This window comes from Pollachius pollachius (assembly GCF_949987615.1).
Source record: "Pollachius pollachius genome assembly, chromosome: 20".
NCBI classification, from domain to species: domain Eukaryota; kingdom Metazoa; phylum Chordata; class Actinopteri; order Gadiformes; family Gadidae; genus Pollachius; species Pollachius pollachius.
In genome coordinates this window covers 16,270,845-16,291,124 of record NC_136953.1, presented here as the reverse complement: position 1 = coordinate 16,291,124, position 20,280 = coordinate 16,270,845, and the positions used below count along the sequence as shown (strand labels likewise).

At 51.7% G+C, this 20,280-nt stretch overlaps 1 protein-coding gene across 2 annotated transcripts in view; it reads left to right on the top strand.

Moving 5' to 3' along the window:
• The window catches only part of dennd4c (DENN/MADD domain containing 4C), a 46,686-nt gene that overhangs the window by 14,493 nt on the left and 11,913 nt on the right, over window positions 1-20,280 (top strand). Inside the window, exons 3-23 of one of the 2 annotated variants that reach the window (XM_079757932.1) lie at window positions 1,959-2,211; window positions 2,683-2,752; window positions 3,753-3,922; window positions 4,501-4,742; window positions 5,326-5,392; window positions 5,660-5,718; window positions 7,214-7,358; window positions 8,430-8,605; window positions 9,081-9,169; window positions 9,926-10,138; window positions 12,037-12,182; window positions 12,510-12,551; window positions 12,985-13,115; window positions 14,026-14,158; window positions 14,934-15,140; window positions 15,721-15,849; window positions 16,197-16,344; window positions 16,799-16,939; window positions 17,621-17,713; window positions 18,537-18,671; window positions 19,278-20,280. The exon at window positions 19,278-20,280 is cut by the window's right edge and continues 145 nt beyond it. In XM_079757932.1, coding sequence (XP_079614058.1) covers window positions 1,959-2,211; window positions 2,683-2,752; window positions 3,753-3,922; window positions 4,501-4,742; window positions 5,326-5,392; window positions 5,660-5,718; window positions 7,214-7,358; window positions 8,430-8,605; window positions 9,081-9,169; window positions 9,926-10,138; window positions 12,037-12,182; window positions 12,510-12,551; window positions 12,985-13,115; window positions 14,026-14,158; window positions 14,934-15,140; window positions 15,721-15,849; window positions 16,197-16,344; window positions 16,799-16,939; window positions 17,621-17,713; window positions 18,537-18,671; window positions 19,278-20,280 — 3,792 coding nt within the window. The remainder of the gene's footprint in view (window positions 1-1,958; window positions 2,212-2,682; window positions 2,753-3,752; window positions 3,923-4,500; window positions 4,743-5,325; window positions 5,393-5,659; window positions 5,719-7,213; window positions 7,359-8,429; window positions 8,606-9,080; window positions 9,170-9,925; window positions 10,139-12,036; window positions 12,183-12,509; window positions 12,552-12,984; window positions 13,116-14,025; window positions 14,159-14,933; window positions 15,141-15,720; window positions 15,850-16,196; window positions 16,345-16,798; window positions 16,940-17,620; window positions 17,714-18,536; window positions 18,672-19,277) is intronic. The other variant, XM_079757933.1, reaches the window with a different exon arrangement.

The following is a 20,280-nucleotide window of genomic DNA, read 5'->3' as shown; positions in this document are numbered from 1 at the left end:
CAAAGAAATCAACCATTCGCATATCAAGACAGTGACTCATGAGTTGCTTCACCAAGCACTCCCTGTGAACTGGTGTGCCCAGAGCCTGGTTTCTGGGCCAGACGTGTGGACATTAGCCCGCGTCGAGCAGGCGGCACTTTGAAGCGCCGCGGCGCTATCTGCCATCTTGGTTTCCACACAGGGGTGACACTCCTACCTGGTGAATGCAGGTCAAAGAGGAGCCACCGTGCAAAAGCCTTCAGGTCTTTCAAATCTCCATGCCTGAATCTCTCTCTCGCTCACTCTCTCTCTCTCTCTTGCTCACTCACGCTCTCTTGCTCTCTCTCGCTCACTCTCTCTCTCTCTTGCTCTCTCTCTTGCTTTCTCTCCCTCTTGCTCGCTCTCTTGATCTCTCTTTCTCTCCGTCGTGCACTCTCACACTCGCTCTCTCGCTCTCGCTCTCTCTCTCTCCCTTCAGGTCTTTCAAATCCCTATGCCTGAATCTCTCGCTCTCTGTCTCTCTGGCTCACTTGTTCTCTTGCTCTCTCGGCGTTTCCCTCTATATCCCTCCCTTCCACAGTTGGCTTCGTTGGCATGGAAAAAAAGCATAAAACAGTGATGGTACAAACCACAATAAAACCTTCTAAAATAGAATACACAAAACATTAAAATGTGTATATATTTTGCCGAGACAGGAAAGGGAATGTTGTGTACGAGTCTAAATGAGGCTGAGTTCCTTTTGGTGGGGGAGGCTTTTCTGCTTGATCACAGCTTCCTCAAGCATCCATTAATTCACCTCTGTCATGCTGGCTCATGAAGTTGTCATGTCCAGCGACCTGCGTACAGTCAATGTCAACGCGTTCTGTTCAGTGTCTGCAAATGATGATGCTTTCAACACACAAGTGCAAGGACGGAGCAACAGTCCTATTAGTGTTATTGGGATGTTTTGACACGGTTTCATCAGTGTGTTGTCGAGTCTCAAGCTTTTGTTGGTCGTTGCTGCTACCGGTTGTTCTGCTGGAACATCACGGCCTTGGATGATGATGTACTGAACTCTTGTGTTGATGGGTGCCTTGCAGTACTATAATTTTAGGGCGATAATTATTGTGCTGCATTGTTTTGCTAGCAAAGAGTGGGTGCTTCAGACAGTTCTGCTCACTGCTGTTCGTTAATTTGACGTGAAAATAATTGGGGTGATTTGAAGTCAGATCAAGCATATGACAGTTAGGAATGAAGCGGGTAGCTGGTGATGGGAAATCACCTTGTCTTGACATTTTAAAACGCATCAAAATTGGTTTTACTAAATGGCATCGATGCATTTGTTCGTTTCTGTGGCACCTTATCAGTTATTTGCCGTTAGACAGATACTATTGTAAGTGGACTCATGATGTGCACACCCAGTCTAGCTCTAGTGCAAAGGCTCGAGAGATTAGTCACAGCAGTTATTATTGCAACTGCTGTGACTAATAGAGGAAAGTTAGTATCCACATACTGAAATAATTAAAATAAAATGTATAAAGGGTTTAACAGCAAAGTCTTATGCCAAAATGGATTACCTTATCTTTAGCTCCAGGAATGAGCGCATTTGAGTTGTATCACAACAATACCAAATGTCGCACAATAATCTCTTCTCATCTTATTCCATGAATATCATTTGTCAGTATCAGCCATAGACAGCCACATTAATTAGAAACACAATAAGTGTACAATTATAAACCATTATTTAACATTATTAAATGCAGTACTAAGCATTTGTTTATAGCATTAGCATAGGGGTTACCCTTAGGGTGAGTTTCCACCCTAACCCCTACCATATTCAAAAAGTATTAATTAACACCTTGGCTGATGAACCCCGTTAGTAAACACGATTAGACCTATAGTTAAAGGTTAACTAACCGTACGGCGATTCTCAATGCAATGATGTCCCCTCATTCTAAAGCGACACCCATGGGTGCCTTGCGTCCCCCCCCACCCCACAGGGTGCTGTATGAGGGCAAGGAGCGCCTAATCCAGGGCTGCGAGGTGCTGCAGGCCACTCCCTACGGCCGCTGTGCCAACGTCAACAACAGCTCCACCACCTCCCAGCGCATCTTCATCAACTACCGCCGGGGGCCCAACGTGCAGCCGCAGAACTCGCTGGCCGTCACCGACATCTGCGTCATCGTCACCAGCAAGGGCGAGACGCCCCCGCACACCTTCTGCAAGGTGGAGAAGAACCTCAACTGCGGCATGGTGAGTGGTGATGGAGGGGGAGGAGGGGATAGGGGTTACCTGGGGGGGGTGCGCAGAGTTTGGATATGTGGTGTCGTGGGGCGGCATGTGCCTCAGGAGGTCGAGCGGGTTTGCTTGTAACTGGAAAGGTTGCTGGTTCGATCCCCGGCTCCCCCTAGCGGAGTGCCGAGGTGTCCCTGAGCGAGGCGCCTCGCCCTGACTGCTCCCGACGAGCCGGCTGTCGCCCTGCGTGGTCGACTCCGCCGTCGGCGTGTGAATGTGTGCATGAATGGGTGAATGTTAGGCAATGATTGAAAAATCATTTCAGCGGCCAATGGTTTGAGAAGCGCTGTATAAATGCAGTCCATTTACCATTTGTGTGCTGGTGTGGAACCCTCCAGAGTTTCAAGTGTTTGTTCCAACGTCGTCGGCTAAACTGAGACTCTAACGGTGGTTCCCTCTTTGTGTCTTGTGTCCCTTTTGTCTTTCCAGTGGGGCTCCAATGTGTTCTTGTGTTACAAGAAGTCTGTGTCCTCGTCCAACTCCATCACGTACAAAGCCGGTGAGTTTTGGTTGATGTTATTACGACTGCAGTTTTTTTGCACTGCAACCTTGCTTGCAGGAGTTTCTGACTTTCTCTCTGTGAAATGCTCTGCAATTGTGTTTGAATGCCAACCTTTCTGTGTGTTGTTGTTTGTCATGAGTCACGGGTCGATGGCTCATCCCCTCTGCCTCGACTTCCTATGGGTCTTACTGTTGCTGGCGAGAGAGCTACAATGCTTACCCCAGCAACGCTCAATGCCATGTGTTTCCCGCTATAACCGACCACAACCACACCCTTATTTGACAGAATGCCTTCAGTTAGGAGATAGGATCTGGGGAACTGCTGTAGCATCTGCTAGACTTATGAATTGTAATCTTTGCTTCTGAATTCCTCTTAATCTACATTGCGAAATGGTTCCTTGTGAAATAAATACACAACCACGACACACAGAAGACAAACACGTTAAACAAACACATGAGTGTGAATTTGTGCAACCTCACCCACAGTGTCGGTATCTACGGCTGTATGTTTCGCTGTGAATCGGCTGTTTAAGTAATCTTTGTCAGCAGTGTTTCCTGTCAAAACAAATTTTTATGTTTTTTGAAATGACTTGTCAGTCTATTTTTTTCTCACAAAAGGAGTTAATATTGACATAATGTCGCCTCACTTCAAAGACCTTGTTTCTTTAAATAAATAACTTATTTGACTAGATATGTGAAGGTTAAGTGAATTCTTTCTGGTATTTTAGCACAGAAATAAATACAGAATCATAGACTGGTGCTTACGTCCCTCGTTTTCAAATTTCTGCTTCACAACAACATCATGAACATCCTCCTCCTCCTCCTCCTCCTCCTCCTCCTCCTCCTCCTCCTCCTCCTCCTCCTCCTCCTTCTTCTTCTTCTTCTTCTTCTTCTTCTTCTTCTTCTTCTTCTTCTTCTTCTTCTTCTTCTTCTTCTTCTTCTTCTTCTTCTTCTTCTTCTTCTTCTTCTTCCTCCTCCTTGTGTTTCTCTGTCCTCAGGTCTCATCTTCCGTTACCCGGAGGAGGACTACGAGTCCTTCCCGCTGTCCGAGTCCGTGCCCCTCTTCTGTCTGCCCATGGGGGCCAAGATCGAGTGCTGGGCCCCCAGCACCAAGGACCCCCTGCCTGTGTTCTCCACCTTCGTCCTGACCATCTCCACGGGGGAGAAGGTGAGCTGGCCTCCACCCCTCCAGACCCCTGAGCCACATGCCAGCCAAAGGCTGAATGTTGGGCATTATTGTAAAGCCCTTTGAGTGGCCATTGGTTACAAAAGCGCTGTATAAATGCAGTCCACTTACCTCTTATCGTTTACATGACGCTCATTCAGCATACGCTTTTATCCAAAGTTACATGAGGACAACAACAAACACAACAGAACATTACATTTTTTGAACAAAGCAGACATAGGAATGAAAGCCAAACTAGTTTTGTATGAGTAGCAATTCAAACGGTTACACTAGATCTATCGTGTTCCCCGATGCCTTTTGACTCCCTCAGCGACGGTACAACAGAGCTAAATATTAACATGAACATCAGTGCAGCTTGAGATGCAGACGTTCCTGTCGGTCAGTCTTCAGGTGTTTCCTGAAGATGGGGTCGGGGGGGGGGGGGGGGATTCCACTGCCCTCTGTTCTCTTCCGTCTGTTTTTTGAGTACAATCTGCAATCAGGCGCGATTCACAGCATAAGCGGTCGTTATTTGCCGTTTGTTTTGTTCGCGAGTATCGAAACGGTCTCTGCTCCACCAGGTGTACGGTTCGGCCATCCAGTTCTACGAGCCGTACTCGGAGGAGCTGCTGAGCGAGAAGCAGAAGATCCAGCTGGGTCTGCTCACCACGGTGGAGAAGAAGCCGGTGCCGGGCCGCCACGTCACGGCCAACAAGTGCATCTGCCTGCTCTCCCGCTGGCCCTTCTTCGACTCCTTCCGCAAGTTCCTGGTGTTCCTGCACCAGCTGTCCGTCTCGGGCCCGCAGCCTCTGCCCATCGAGAAGTAAGGGTGTCGGGGGGCGCCGGGGGAGCTGGTCGTATGGGAGAGAAGGAGATGGAGGAGGGTTTGGGTCGGGCCGCGGCCATAGTCGTTCTCGTGGCTCGTAGTCCCAGGGTGGTGGTTCGGTGCTTAGCCGTCAGAAGGCTGCTTGCTGAAGTTAGCGAACATCACATGGTTGCTAGCTGCCAACATCAGAACGCTGAGACGATGAGATGTATGATGATAAGATAAGATGTATATTTTATATGAAAGGGTTTTTCATAAACTCAATAAGTTAAAGCATCGATAAAATACTGGGGAAATTTATATAAAATAAATACACTCGGGTGAAGTGACAAGCATGAGACACACAAAAAAAAGAAAACACTTTATTAATCCCTGAAGGGAACATGCAGGGTTATGGGAGCAAAATAACAAAGTGAAAGTGCATGTAGCGGTTAGGAAAATGTAATGCTTTATTAATCCCTGAAGGGAACTTGAAGGGTTACAGTAGCAAACAAAAAAAGTGAAGTGTACGTAGGGGTTTTCACAGCCCTGAACTACAGAGGCGAGACAATAACCCATCTCTCTGTTGATCTCTTCACAGGCACATCTCACACTTCATGCACAACGTGTCGTTTCCTTCCCCACAGAGGCCAAGAATCCTTGTTCAGGTGAACATACTCACACACACACACACACACACACACACACACACACACACACACACACACACACACACACACACACACACACACACACACACACACACACACACACACACACACACCACATGTTTATGTATGTATTCCAACAGTTCAAACTATTGTTTAACTCTATTTGCATGAATGTTGGGGAGGGGCTTTTATTGTGTTAATTGCGGCCTGATAACATAACATCTGTGGCTGGTCACATGACATAACCTGAAATGTTCCTTTCAGCTCTCGTTGTTTGACACCCTGATGCTCTCCCAGCCGGTCTGCACCCCCTTACCTCTCAGGTGAGCATTAGTTGACATTTAGTGCTTAAGCACATTCTTTTGTCCAAAGTGAAAGTACAAAACACTTAGTTAGTAGCAGCATTAGAATATATATATTAGGTATTTTAGTAGGGATTTTATACTAATACAAACATACTTAGAAATACAAAAATTATATTTAAGTATATTCCGCAAGATGCCACACAATTCTACACACGACACCTTTAAGAAAAAATTCCCCAAAAAGTGCATTAACACTCCACTAAAAAGCTACTAGATTTCAGTAGCTGGAGTAGTTAATTCATTACTCTACACCGCTGCCAAGTGGACGTAGGATCGGGGACTGGGTCTTACTCCAGACATAGTTTGGGTGGGGTGCCTCTGCACCATCACAGAGAAGGCGAAGCGTTCCAGAGGGGAAGCAGCGAGGCTATTAAAGAAATCCATTTCATTTTCCTGGCACGCCACTGGGCTAATTGTGCCCGTTTTTAAGTTTTCCAAGGTCAACCCTCCCACTGCCAACTTCCCAAACCAAAGTCAGTTTCTCCGGGAAATGTGAAAAAACGATTCCATTATTTAAATGACTCCTGCAAAGACCGTAGCATAGCACACGGCACAGATGGTTGTAGCGTTTATTTCCCTGGTTTCGGATTGATAATTGTTAGAAAAACAGTTTTAATAACGCTTGGACAACTTGGATGTGAACTTGTTTATCGCGATCGCAGACTTTTTGTTTCCCTGCCTGTATTTAGTTTCACAAGTCTTCAGTAAACGTCTCACATTGTTTGGGTTGTCCTGGTTTTCTCATCGTAGGCCCGTTCATGTGAAACGTTTTAAAAACAGAACAGCTGTCTGGATCCCCTCATCCATTCATGTCTCCTCTTCCTCACTGCCTCTGCACTTATCTCCTTCTTTCCTGCTCCCTTTCAACTTATGTATTATATTGCGTGTTACATAACTGGCAATAAAATAACGAAAAAGAATAAAAGTAAGTAGAATCAAAGGTTAGTTTATAATTAGGGCTGGGCCAATTTCCTAAATCGATTCGATTTCGATTCATAAGGTTCTGAATCGATTAATCATGATTCGATTCGAAAATGGCTCAACTGTGTTACGAAATACAAATGTACTTAATTTTTTCTCTTCTTCTTAGGTTTAGGTGCATTAGGTTTAAGTGCAAACTTGTAAATTGGACAGTTTAAGCTCGAGCTGTAAACAAAAGTGTCTCAAGTCTCAAAAGTGCAATTTTGAAATTAGAAAGGAATTGCAAGTGAAAGTGTACTTGAACTACAACATCCCATCAATGCAAATTGCATTAAGGCATTGTTTATTAAAGTGCAAAAATAATAATGATGGTAACAACATTTTTTTTTTAATGAAATCTACCCAAATTCGATTAAATCGATTTTTTTTTTTACGCAGCCCTACTTATAATGCAATTCCGTCGTTTTTTTTTTCTTCCTTTCTTTAACAACCGAATGAATAAATGAACGATGTCCCCCCTTGCGGCCCCCAGCGGGGCAGACTACGGCACCCTGGTGACCAACCTGGGCCCGGAGAACTGCGGCACGCTGCTGCACCTGGTGCTGATGGAGAGCAAGATCCTGCTGCACTCTCTGAGGCCCGACGTGCTGACCGGCGTGGCCGAGGCCGTGGTGGCCGTGAGTCCCCCTCACTATCCCCCCCCCTGGGTGTTCCCCTGGCTGTCCCCCTGGGGCTCTCCCTCGCCCTCTCCCTCGCCCTCCCCCTCGCTCTCCCCCTCTCGCTCCCTCCCCTTCCACCAGGGTGGCCGAGGCCGTGGTGGGGGTGAGTACCTCTCCCCCTCGCCCTCTCCCTCACTCACCCCCTCGCTGTCTCCCTCCCTCACCCCCTCTCTGTCTCCCTCACTCACCCCCTCTCTGTCTCCCTCCCCTCTCCCTCACTCACCCCCTCTCTGTCTTCCTCACTCACCCCCTCTCTGTCTCCCTCACTCACCCCCTCTCTGTCTCCCTCACTCACCCCCTCTCTGTCTCCCTCACTCACCCCCTCTCTGTCTCCCTCCCCTCTCCCTCACTTACCCCCTCTCTGTCTCCCTCACTCACCCCCTCTCTGTCTCCCTCACTCACCCCCTCTCTGTCTCCCTCCCCTCTCCCTCACTCACCCCCTCTCTGTCTCCCTCCCCTCTCCCTCACTTACCCCCTCTCTGTCTCCCTCACTCACCCCCTCTCTGTCTCCCTCACTCACCCCCTCTCTGTCTCCCTCCCCTCTCCCTCACTAGAACGGGAGAGTTTGTTTCACAGTTACGGGTAACGTTTAGTACGTTTCTTTTGTGTTTTTGTTTAGTTGTCATTTATCAATTCTCGAGATCAAAGCCATTCCGTCCTTCGGAGGAGACGTAAAACCGAGGTCCTGACTCACTGAGGTCATCAAAGATCCCAGGGCACTTATCGCAAAGAGTAGGGGTTTCCCTCACCCTCCACCTCCAGCTGGTGTGTGGCGAGCGTTCTGGCGCAGACTGGCTGCCGTGCATCCCCCCAGTGGGTGCGACACACTGGTGGTGGTGAGTGAGGTCCCCCCTTCACTCTAAAGCGTCTTTGAGTGTCTAGAAAAGCGCTATATAAATTCAATCCATTATTATCATAAGCGAAACAGACGTATATGGCTTTGCGCTGCGAAAAGTCCCTTCCGTCCGATGTGTGTGGTGAGGGTTAGTGTGGCTTCAATGCTTCCTGTGTCATCCACCCCCTCCCCAGATGATCTTCCCCTTCCAGTGGCAGTGCCCGTACGTCCCCCTGTGCCCCCTCTCGCTGGCCGACGTCCTGAACGCGCCCTGCCCCTTCATCGTGGGGGTAGACTCGCGCTACTTCGACCTGTACGACCCCCCCCCCGACGTGGTCTGCGTGGACCTGGACACCCAGACCATCTACCAGTACGTGCCGCTCTGTTCCCCGCACTCCTCTCTCCCCCCTCTTGGTCGCCTGGGCGGCTCGACGTAATGCACGTTTACATTCAGGTCGTAGAGCCCGTTCAGACGCTTTGGTCCGAAGCGACGTACAGTAAGTACAACGACAATATGTCTCTGTCGGTGCAGTAAGGATGTTCATCGAAACAAGTGCCAAGCATTTACAATCGCTAGGTTAAACCATTCCCGGTTTACAGCAAAGATAGCCAGGATAAGATTCTACACAATGGTGAATGCATTTTTTTTGTACTACGACTGCTAAATTGTGTTTCCACGAGGAGGGGATTCTACCAGCAACACGCGCTGTTGGGCTGTTTATTTAGCTTCACCAGGCAAATGATGTAGATTCAACAAATCACCTCGGTTATGACGGTGGCTCTCGGCTAAACTCGGCCATTTTGGTGTTTTTCACTGTATCTTCCTCTTCTTGACTTTGTGACAGGTCTGACGAGAAGAGACACAGCAGCTGGAAGAACCTTCCCAAGAAGCCTTGCAAGAGCCTGGTGAACTCCCTGAGCACGCTGGCCGCCGGTACGAACGCAGGCCTCACCTCACCTTGACTCACCTTGACTCCTAACACCTCGACTCCTAACTCCTTACTCCTAAGTGGCTGATCATAGGTCATACTGTCGTACTTCTAGTTCTGGTCTTGACTTTATTGTTCCGCAACAATAAAGTCAAATGTTTTTATATTTAACAAATTCTAGGAATATCTCTTCCGCTTTCTCTCTTTCTCTTTCACTTGAAAGGGTCATAAACAGATCATCACCATTTAAGGGGAAAGAAAACCCTCCTTTGTAACTATGACACAAACTAGGAGTTTAGTGAAAGCTAAAGATCTGCGAGGGCTCATGTCTCTACCCCTTCATGCGTTGGCGCTGTCGGCAGTGTGCCTGGGTTCAATCCCTCCTGGGGTGCTAGGCTACATGCCCCCCCTCTCTTCTCTTACCTGCTCTTCTCTCTCTCTTGGCCGTCGTGTCCGTAAAGACACACAAAATCCAACCGAATAACAAAAGCGCATTTCTTTAGCTTCTGTTTTTGTAAAACGTCTGCTAGGGCTGGCTGATTAATCGAATTTTGATCGCGATTTCGATTTTTAGCGTCAAACGATCACCAAACTGATATAACCGGAGTTTTCGATTATTATTATTTTTTCATTAAATGTTTTATACAAATAGCAGCTGGATACATATCTGTACATTACTTTAGATTTGAACGTTTTGTATTTGACCATTTGGTGTATTTTTTAACGTCTGCTGTCACGCCCCCCCCCCCCCCCCCCCGTAGCGCGGAGAGCGGAGGGCCCCCCAGTGGAGGCGAGCCCCGTGGAGGTGGACTTTACCCTGCACAAGAAGACCACGCTGCGCGAGATGGAGATCCAGGAGGTGTTCCTGCGCTTCATGGCCACCATCCTGAAGGGCTACCGCAGCTACCTGAAGCCCATCACCCAGGCGCCGTCCGAGAAGGCCACCTCCGCCGACTCCCTCTACGACCTGCAAGGTGCTGGGAGCCCGCCGTCTCTCTCGCCCTCCCCCTCGCTCTCTCCGCCTCGCTCTATTCCCCCTCGCTCTCTTCCCCCTCGCTCTCTCCCCCTCGCTCTCTTCCCCCTCGCACTCTCCCCCTCGCTCTCTCCCCCTCGCTCTCCCCCTCGCTCTATTCCCCCTCGCTCTCTTCCCCCTCGCTCTCTCCCCCTCGCTCTCTCCCCCTCGCTTTCTCCCCCTCGCTCTCTCCCCCTCGCTCTCTCCCCCTCGCTGTCTTCCCCCTCGCACTCTCCCCCTCGCTCTCTCCCCCTCGCTCTCTCCCCCTCGCTCTCTCCCCCTCGCTCTCTTCCCCCTCGCTCTCTTCCCCCTCGCTCTCTTCCCCCTCGATCTCTCCCCCTCGCTCTCTCCCCCTCGCTCTCTCCCCCTCGCTCTCTCCCCCTCGCTCTCTCCCCCTCGCTCTCTCCCCCTCGCTCTCTCCCCCTCGCTCTCTCCCCCTCGCTCTCTCCCCCTCGCTCTCTCCCCCTCGCTCTCTCCCCCTCGCTCTCTCCCCCTCGCTCTCTCCCTCACTCTCTCCCCCTCGCTCTCTTCCCCCTCGCTCTCCCCCTCGCTCTCTCCCCCTCGCTCTCTTCCCCCTCGCTCTCTCCCCCTCGCTCTCTCCCTCACTCTCTCTCCCTCACTCTCTTCCCCCTCGCTCTCTCCCCCTCGCTCTCTTCCCCCTCGCTCTCTCCCCCTCGCTCTCTCCCCCTCGCTCTCTCCCTCACTCTCTCCCCCTCGCTCTCTCCCCCTCGCTCTCTTCCCCCTCGCTCTCTCCCCCTCGCTCTCTCCCCCTCGCTCTCTCCCTCACTCTCTCCCCCTCGCTCTCTTCCCCCTCGCTCTCTCCCCCTCGCTCTCTCCCCCTCGCTCTCTTCCCCCTCGCTCTCTCCCCCTCGCTCTCTCCCTCGCTCTCTCCCCCTCGCTCTCTCCCCCTCGCTCTCTTCCCCCTCGCTCTCTCCCTCACTCTCTCCCCCTCGCTCTCTCCCCTTTGCTCTCTCCCTCACTCTCTCTCCCTCTCTCTCTCCCCCGGTCTCCCCCTCACTCTCCCCCTCACTCTCCCCCTCACTCTCCCCCTCACTCTCCCACTCGCTCTCCCACAATATTGTTTTTTGTTGTGTTGATGAGTTTACACATGGAATTGTATCTTTATGTTGTTCCTGTGGGAACAGAGTCATAAACAGGGGTGAAGGTGTTGATTTGGGACCAATAAGGAGAGCCTAACGGTGGATCAATATTATGATGGTCTTTGTTTTATGGGATGTTATGTAGAAGCTGGCTCACACAAGTTACTTAGCTTAATGCATTATTCATTCACTGGCTCGCCTCTTCTAATGCCTGATTTTATTGGCATATCTATTTTAAGGAGCCATTTTAGGTGTTGTACAGCGATCAATGATCTACGCTATTGGCTCTAAAGAGACGTTTGGCCTGTGGCTGGGAAATAGATTGAAGCATTACTCAAAATAATCCACGGCAAAGGGGCGAACCGGGAATAAAGAAAACAAATTGAGATGTTTTAAAGTTTGACGTCCCCTCCTCGAAAATATAGATTCTCTTAACTCCACCATGCAAGCAAAAGGAACTTACTTAGTACTTAGCATTGTGTAGCATCTTATCCTAACTATGTGTTGTGTTGCAATGGGTTAACCGAGCGATTGTTAGTGCTTGGCACTTGTTTCTATGAACATCCTCACTGTTCCGACAGACGTATACAGTATATTGTTTCTCCTCTTCTGACAAATGTACTAAATGTAAGTCACTGTGGATAACAGCGTCTGCTAAACGCCCTGAATTGAAATGTGTGCTATGCAGACGTTTAGTTCAACGCTCAGTCGTTGAGTGGTCCCCGGTTTTGGTCTCACGACGCCTCCTGCGTTCCTCCAGGGTTCCTGAAGAGCCGCGACCGCACCCACCAGAAGTTCTACGGCCAGCTGACCAAGACGCAGATCTTCATCCGCTTCATCGAGGAGTGCACCTTCGTCAGCGACAAGGACACCGGGCTCGCCTTCTTCGACGACTGCATCGAGAAGGTGAACCCAAACCCCCCCCAACCTCCACACTGAAAACGACAATTTATCATCGAAATCGACTTCACCATCGTTCACACTGAATGGTCATCATTGACTGGCAATGGTCACGATTAACTGTGGATGATCATCATTGAGGGTGAATGATCATTATTGAGGGCGAATCCTCATCATCTCGGCCCAGAGTTTTGTCAGTTTGTCGTGAGTTACTGTCTCCATCAGTCCGTGTTTGATGCCGTTTTATCAGGAGAATGAACATTCCTCTGCTAGGAGAGAGGAAGTGGATGTTTCCTCTGATTCATTGATTCCGTGTCGCTCTCTGTCTGGCAGCTTTTTCCTCCCGATAAAGGCGGCGACTCCAAGGCCAATAAGGTAGGTCGACACAGATTTATTTTCCACATCCTCGCTCTGCATTTCCTCTGGTTTGTCGCTCAGAAACCGACGGCTTAATCATTCAACCTCCTTTCAATCCATGAACTATTGCCAGTGTTTTTCTTTCACTTTTATCACACCACCTTGTGCTGGAATTGTTTTTTCCGGTCTTTCTTTCTTAGAAACACGAATCTACCCCAAAACAGTCAATCAGTCACTTACTGGTGAAGAGACACTTTCCAGGAAGCCACAGGCCACCTTTTAGTTTTTACATTAACTAGAATAAACTGAAACTATATTCCATTCCATTTTAGGGCACGCGTCCGTGCCCGTGATAGAATGGGTCTTACCATTATGTCTGCAGTCGCGCCTGTGTTCACAAAGCACCCGCCCAGTCGAAGCCGAGCCCTAACCCCCCCCCCTTCCCCCCCAGGTGGAGGGAGAGTCCTCGGAGGACACCAAGCTGATGGAGCTGGACGAGTCCCAAAGGAGCGAGCACACCGTCTTCGTCATGCCCCCCGAGCCCCCCTGTGAGGGCGGGCCCGAGCCCCCTCCCCGGTACAGGTGAGGACCGGGTCTGACCCCCATGATGTGGTCTAACCCCACCCCATGATGTGGTCTAACCCCACCCCATGATGTGGTCTAACCCCACCCCATGATGTGGTCTAACCCCCCATGACGTGGTCTAACCCCCCATGATGCGGTTTCCCAGTTTGCTACCGCTACCAATTCAGAGAGGGCTTCAACTGCGCATTTGATAAAACTCAAATAGACGTCACTTACTTTTGCATTAAATTAGGGGAATCTTACATCCAGAGATTCAAATAATGTGTCATTTAACAAACGACACATGCTTCACAATTACTATTCAGACACAATATCAAATTTCCCTCCAAAACAAACATCAGGAATGGGTGCGACTTTGGGGAGAGAAACACGCATTCCTCAAACGAAAACATCGGAAAAGGAAACAAGCCTCCGCTGACTCACTGTATACAAACCCTCCACTGTCATCAGGAGCGGCCCCTAAGCCTAGCAGTCAACAGCCCCAAAACCCAGTGGGGAATCTTTGAGAAGATGACCACTTCCTGGATGGATGTAAGGTTCAAAGGGCACCGGACGAACAGGCAACATAATGTTAACGTTAACATGTAGCTATGGTGCAATAAAAACGGTGACGGACGAGAATATGAAGGTCTGAAACCTGTTCAGATTTGTATGCGCAGGATCACTTCTCATTCACTCTTTATTTACTGCTGTGACTAAAAACCATGGCAACCCATACCTGTTTTGTCATCTCAGCCTTGAGAACCTTTGTGACGCATTATCCCCGCGAGAACCTCTCATAGTCTCATTGAATTCAACCGGAGCCTTAGTTACCCTTACTGCCCCCTACCCCCTCCTCCAGTGACCCTAACGGCACCCTAACCTCCTCACCCAGTCACCCTTCCTGAATATTCACCCCCTCATCCAGTTACAAGTGGTTCCCGCGGCTGCGCATGGAGCTGTTCGACCGGCCCAAGGAGCTGCGGCCGGCCCTGGACATGAGGGCGGCCGGCTCTAGTCTGTCCAGCAGCCCCGCCCTGCTGGCCAAGAGGACCAAGCAGGTAGGCACGCAAACACACGCAGGCATTCGCCTAGTCACTGACGCACACCCACTCAAGAGTATGGGTCACTCACTCACTAGCTCACTCACTCACAGTTATTATCCTGCAAACAATGCCATGTTCTTGAAGAAAGTAGTCTAAACCGGATCGCTTTTAACTCACTTTATTTGTTAAAGTATTCCGGTATGGTAACTATGAAGCAAAAGGAGGGGAATTGTATTGAACACGCGCGTGGAGCGACCCACGGCTGAGCTGTCTTCCAGCCACGGGGCTGCCATGGGTTTCTGGCCTGATCTAACTCCCGCTCCGCGGTTGTATCAAGTAGGAGTGGCCTATGTGATGTATTGGCTCCGCCCTCCTCACCTGTCTAAAGGTGCTGCCATCTGTGGCTGGAGTAGTTATTACAGCTTGTATGTTGGTCTGATGTGTTCGATCCTGCTTCCTTGTGGCTATGTGGGGGTAGCTTATGTGCTTAAAATACATAACAACAAAGCATTGTATTCTAGATTTTGATGTCAAATCTAATACAGAATCAATTATAGAACAATGTGGGGCATGGCTGGTTTCCTCCTAGTTGATAGAAAACAAAGATCTTCCAAATCTGACCCAAAGTAATCACCCCCCCACACAGGCGTGCAATATACACACACAGCTATGAATACCAAAAAGGCCCCAAACATTTAGTTCAGTACAATTTTCTCCACAATCGGCTTCCCCTCCGTCCGCTTGTCCGACCACCGCCTGAACCCGTCCTCCTGCACTTCCTCCCCGACAGGAAGTGAAGCTGGCGTACAAGGTGGCGAAGCGCTCCAACTCGGACCCGGCGCAGTGGGCGCGCTGCCTGTTCAGCCACAGCTACAGCCTGTGGTTCATCTGCCTGCCGCCCCGCCTGCGTGTGGCGCGCTCCAAGGCCCGCGCCATGCACCAGGCCTACGACGTGCTGCTGCGGATGAGGATGGCCGAGGTGGAGATGCTGGACGAGGTACGGCGTCACACGATGCTCTCTGCTCCCGGGAGAGAGGGGTTTCTCTGGGGGCCACGGATGGATGGAGGGATGGAGAGGTTTTAAACAGGAGGAGAGGTGGTGATGGATGGATGGATTGATCCATCACCACCTCTCCTACTCCTCAGGGGTCCTGAGGAGGAGAAGAGGAGAGGTGGTGATGAATGGATTGATGGAGAGGTTTTAAACAGAGAAGGAGAGGTGGTGATAGATGGAGATGGATGGCGCGAATGAGAGAGGAGTAGATGGCTCGAGGAATAGACGTAAAGATGCAGATGGCTCGAGGGATGGATGTGAGATAGATGTTTAGATAGATGGAGATGGATGGCGCGAATGAGAGAGGAGTAGATGGCTCGAGGAATAGACGTAAAGATGCAGATGGCTCGAGGGATGGATGTGAGATAGATGTTTAGATAGATGGATGGATGGATAGAGGAATGGGCCGATCAATTGAGATAGAGGGGTGTAGAACGAGATGCATTGAGGCCGAGATGGGCAGATGCAGGCGGATGGATGGAGACGTGAGGCGGAGAGAGAGACGTGTGCGTCCTGTGTCCAGGTGTGCTACCGTGTGGTGATGCAGCTGTGCGGACTGTGGGAGCAGCCTGTGATGGCGGTGCGCGTACTGGTGGAGATGAAGAAGGCGGGCGTGCACCCCAACGCCATCACCTACGGGTACTACAACAAGGTGAGCGGGACTGGGTTGTACTGGGGGCATCGAGGTGGTCACGTGACTCCAGTGAGGGATGGAGCTCGGCCGTAGGGGGTCCTGAACAGCTCAGGGGTCACTAAGGCGGGTCACAGTGCGGGTGGCAGTGGCTCAGGAGGTAGGAGCCGGTGGATGGTCGCCGGTTCGATCCCCGGCTCCTCCTAGCTAGAGTGTCGAGGTGTCCCTGAGCGAGACGCCTCGCCCTGACTGCTCCCGACCAGCCGGCTGTCGCCGTCTGTGTGTGATGAATGGTTGTAAGTCCCTTTGGACCGAAGCGTCTCCTAACTGTAACCGTCCCTCCTAACTGTAACCCACCCGTCCTCCAGGCGGTCCTGGAGAGCCCGTGGCCCAGCCGCAACCGCAGCGGCCTCTTCATGTGGACCAAGGTGCGCAACGTCCTGCGAGGCGTGGCCCAGTTCAAGCAGCTCACCGACCGGCCCCTGCCCACCAAGAACCCCACCATCACCACCACAGGTGGGCCCCTGGGGCCCTGACCCATGTGACCATGTGACCATGTTGTGCGTCGAGCTATCCATCGCTAATCCAGCGCTAACAGGGAGACGTTTGTGCGAGGGCCGGAGCTAACGGGGACATTCGTTGCGGCTTTTCACGATGCGTCTGTGAAAAGTCGATCAGCGCCCATTACTAGTTTCCATTGAGGGACCGATGTGTGCATAGTTTTACTGGGAACAGCAAAGGGGCCCCATATTCTCCCTTCTGAAGCAAATGGTTCATTTATTCACTAATACAATATTAAACTGATCAGTCCATGATCGGAACTATGACCAACATATTTTGACCTTTTAAGAATTGAATCAATCCTTCTATTCATCTCAGTCCTCCTGTCTGATATGCTCGTTTACCACCGCCACATGCTCCTCCCCCTCCTCACCTTCTCTCCCTCCCCGTTCTCCCCCCCCCCCTCCAGCCGCGTCCCCGCCCGCATCGGGGGGGCTCCGGGCCGCCGACCGCCTCAGCCAGCTCAGCGCCGACAGCTCCGGCGAGCCCAACGGCGAGCAGAGCCTGCTGTTTGGCGTGGGAGATCCCGCGGACACATGCTACACCACCGGTATGCCCCGCCCCCTAACGCCACCACACGTGACATGACATCCTGGGGGTTTCATTCTTCATCTTGGTGGTAATGGGTTGCCACCACGTCCTTCTGCTGTATCGAGACCTGCACTGCATGTGTTGTCCCTTTGGCGACCTCTAGTGGTGTGAGTTGTAATTTCACCTTTTTCACAGTTTCTGTCGTATGTTCCAGAAGTCTACCAGAATAAAACAGTTTAGAAAGGGAAATTCCCTGTATGGATCGATTCATGGACGGGCACGTTTTATATCCGAGACACTTTGCAGTTGCAGTGGAAAAATGTAAATCTGGTTTAAGGTTTTTACAGGAGAACCAAACTGCAACACCACTTGTATATTGGTTTGCATTAGAGGGCTTCCTCTACTGCCAAACACCTGCTACTGCATGCATCAGCTCTGATTGGCTGATACCGTCATCTGGTCACTTGCTGACGAAAAGTTGATGCGAGACAGGCCTTTTCTCTCCTTAATGAGTCTGAGATGAAGGGCTGTTGGGACCTGCAGACCCAAAGTGATCACACACAACAAACAGGCAGTCTCAGGGAGTTTGGGCCCCCCTGGGAGGCCCCTGGGAGGCCCCTGGGAGGCCCCTGGGGGCCCCAGAGGGCCGGTGCTGTGGTAGAGCTGGTGGGTCATCCTCGCTGTGCTTTGAATCCCCTAGGAGGGCAGCAGTCAGACCAGGGCTACGGCTCAAAGGATGAGCTCCACCAGGACCCGGCCCGGGCCCCCGTCGAAGGCCTGCATCTCGCCAACAGTCAGTACAGTAGAACCCGGTCGCACACGCCCGGAAAACACACCCCACCCAGAACCAGTGACCCAGAACAAGTGACCCAGAACAAGTGACCCAGAATAAGTGACCCAGAACAAGTGACCCAGACCAGTGACCCAGAACCAGTGACCCAGACCAGTGACCCAGAACCAGTGACCCAGAACCAGTGACCCAGAACCAGTGACCCCGACCAGTGCCCCAGACCAGTGCCCCAGACCAGTTCTAGTGTTAAATACAGAACTAGCATGGCGCGGCAGTGGTTGGTCAGGGGCAGACACCTTGTAGCCACACAGGTTCGATTCCCTCTCTCCGGCCTGCTTTCACCTCTCTTTCCTGTCCATAAAGGCATTAAACCCTTACTATAAACCAAAACAAAATGTAATTAATATATCAAATGTATTGATTAAACTGAAAATGTATAAATATCAGTCCTGATGTGGATGAGTTAAAGACTATAGTTCGTAATTCATTTTCATATTCATTGTTTGTTTTAGTTCATATTCAGTGTGTGTATTAAGTTCATATTCATTGTGTGTATTAAGTTCATATTCATTGTGTGTTTTAGTTCATATTCAGTGTGTGTATTAAGTTCATATTCAGTGTGTGTATTAAGTTCATATTCATAGTGTATTTAGTTCATATATTCATTGTGTGCGTTTTTAGTTTATATGCATTATGTGTATTCAGTTCATATTCATTGTGTGTATTAAGTTCATATTCAGTGTGCTTTTCAGTTCATGTTCAGTGTGTGTTTCAGTTCATGTTCAGTGTGTTTAGTGTGTGTTTGTGTGTGTGTGTGTTTTCCCAGGTTCTGCGGTCTCAGTGGACGGCGTCGTGGAGCCGCCTGACTCCTCCGGGCCTGTAGGGGCGCCACCCCCGTCGATGCCCAGCATCGTGAGGCCGTCCCCATCGCCGGCAGCCCTCGCCACCGGCAGGGACACGGGTAAGAGTTCCTGTCGGGTGACCCTCCTCCAGAGAGGACCCTAGCGAACCCAGGCCCCCGGACCCTTCCCCAAGGGGGGGCGTCGTCCCAGCTGTTGCTAACCCTGGGTCTGCTGCCTGTTAGTACCAGGGCACGCGGTCCATGGTAGTGGCTTATCCTCACTAGTTCAGCCCACCACCCATGCCCTCAAGGCCGCCTTGCCCCAGGGCCTACGAGGATAAGGGGGCCTATCATGAGCTGCAGTATTTTTTTTATTTAATTTTTTTATACTGGCTTGATGGGCCACCCGATCGACGTCGATTTACACATCTTCATTGTAAGATCCCCTCCCAGGGGGCCTACGAAACCTCTCAGCCCTAGGGCCCAATGGCAGGTTAATGCCGGCCTGCATGCCCTGGTACATAAGGTTGGCAGATTCTTAAATTATTGTAACGAGTGACACCGGCGACTGTCCTACGATGACTCCTCGGTGTGAAGGATAGAAACGTTTCCTTTAAAGACGTTTCCGTGGAAGTTTTGTATGTAAATCTGAAGAAAAATCGGAATGATTTGATGACTCATCTGTAGGTTCCTGCCCGTTAACCGCTCACCGTGTGTTCTGTCCAGAAGCTGGAGCGGCGCCCTCTAGTGGCGGTGACGTCGTTCCGTCCTCCGCTGACCCCGCCTCCGCGCCGGCGCCGGCCCAGCCCCGCCCCCAGCGGCCGCGGCAGAAGAGCTTCTCCGAGCGCAGCCGCAGCTTCAGCTGGGAGAGCCGCGCCGGCATGCTGTCGGACGGCGGCGTGGACGCCATGGCGAGCCGCATGGGCGCCGACGCCCGCATACTGGCCACCGCCCTGTCCACGGCCGCCGCCACGCTGGGAGGGGGAGGAGCCGGAGGAGGGGGCGTGTCCAAGGCCCTCTTCAAAGACCTGGACGAGGAGCCCGAGGACGACCTGGGCTCGCCTTTGGTCGATCTGGGCTCCCCATCGGTCGCTCTGTCGGAGGAGGCGGGGCCTCGAGAAGCCGCGTCCCCAGGGGAGGAGGCGGTGAAGGAGGGGACGGGATCGGAGGAGGAGGAGGAGATGGAGAAGGAGGTGGAGGAGGTGAAGGACGGCGATCTTGCCGACGAGGCGTCGGCGGGGCGGCCGCTGGAGCGCGAGGACGTGGTGGTGGGCGCCGACCCGCTGTCCCGCATGGCGTCGGAGACGGAGGAGCTGGCGTCCGTCTCCAGCCAGGACCTGGCCAGCCCCGCCTCCAGCCTGCCCGCCGTGGTGTCGCGCAACCTGGCCGAGGAGATCGAGATGTACATGAGCCTGCGCAGCCCGCTGGGCCCCAAGTCCTCCAGCATGGAGCTCCGCTTCGACCCCGCCCCCCCGCCGGAGCCCACCCCCCCGGGGCGGCGGGCCAGCCTCCCCGTGCCCCCCGCCCAGACCCCCTCGCCCCCCTCCACCACGGCGTCGCAGGAGGCCACGCCCAAGCGCAGCCCCCACGCCGTCACGCGCTCCAAGACCTTCGCGGCCCGCGGCCGCACGCCCGTCTCCGGGGGCGGGGCCAGCCCGACGGCGCGGCCCAACGCGCTCACGGCGCTGGTGAGGGCGTCGCCCGCCGCCAACACCCTGGGCTCGGTCAT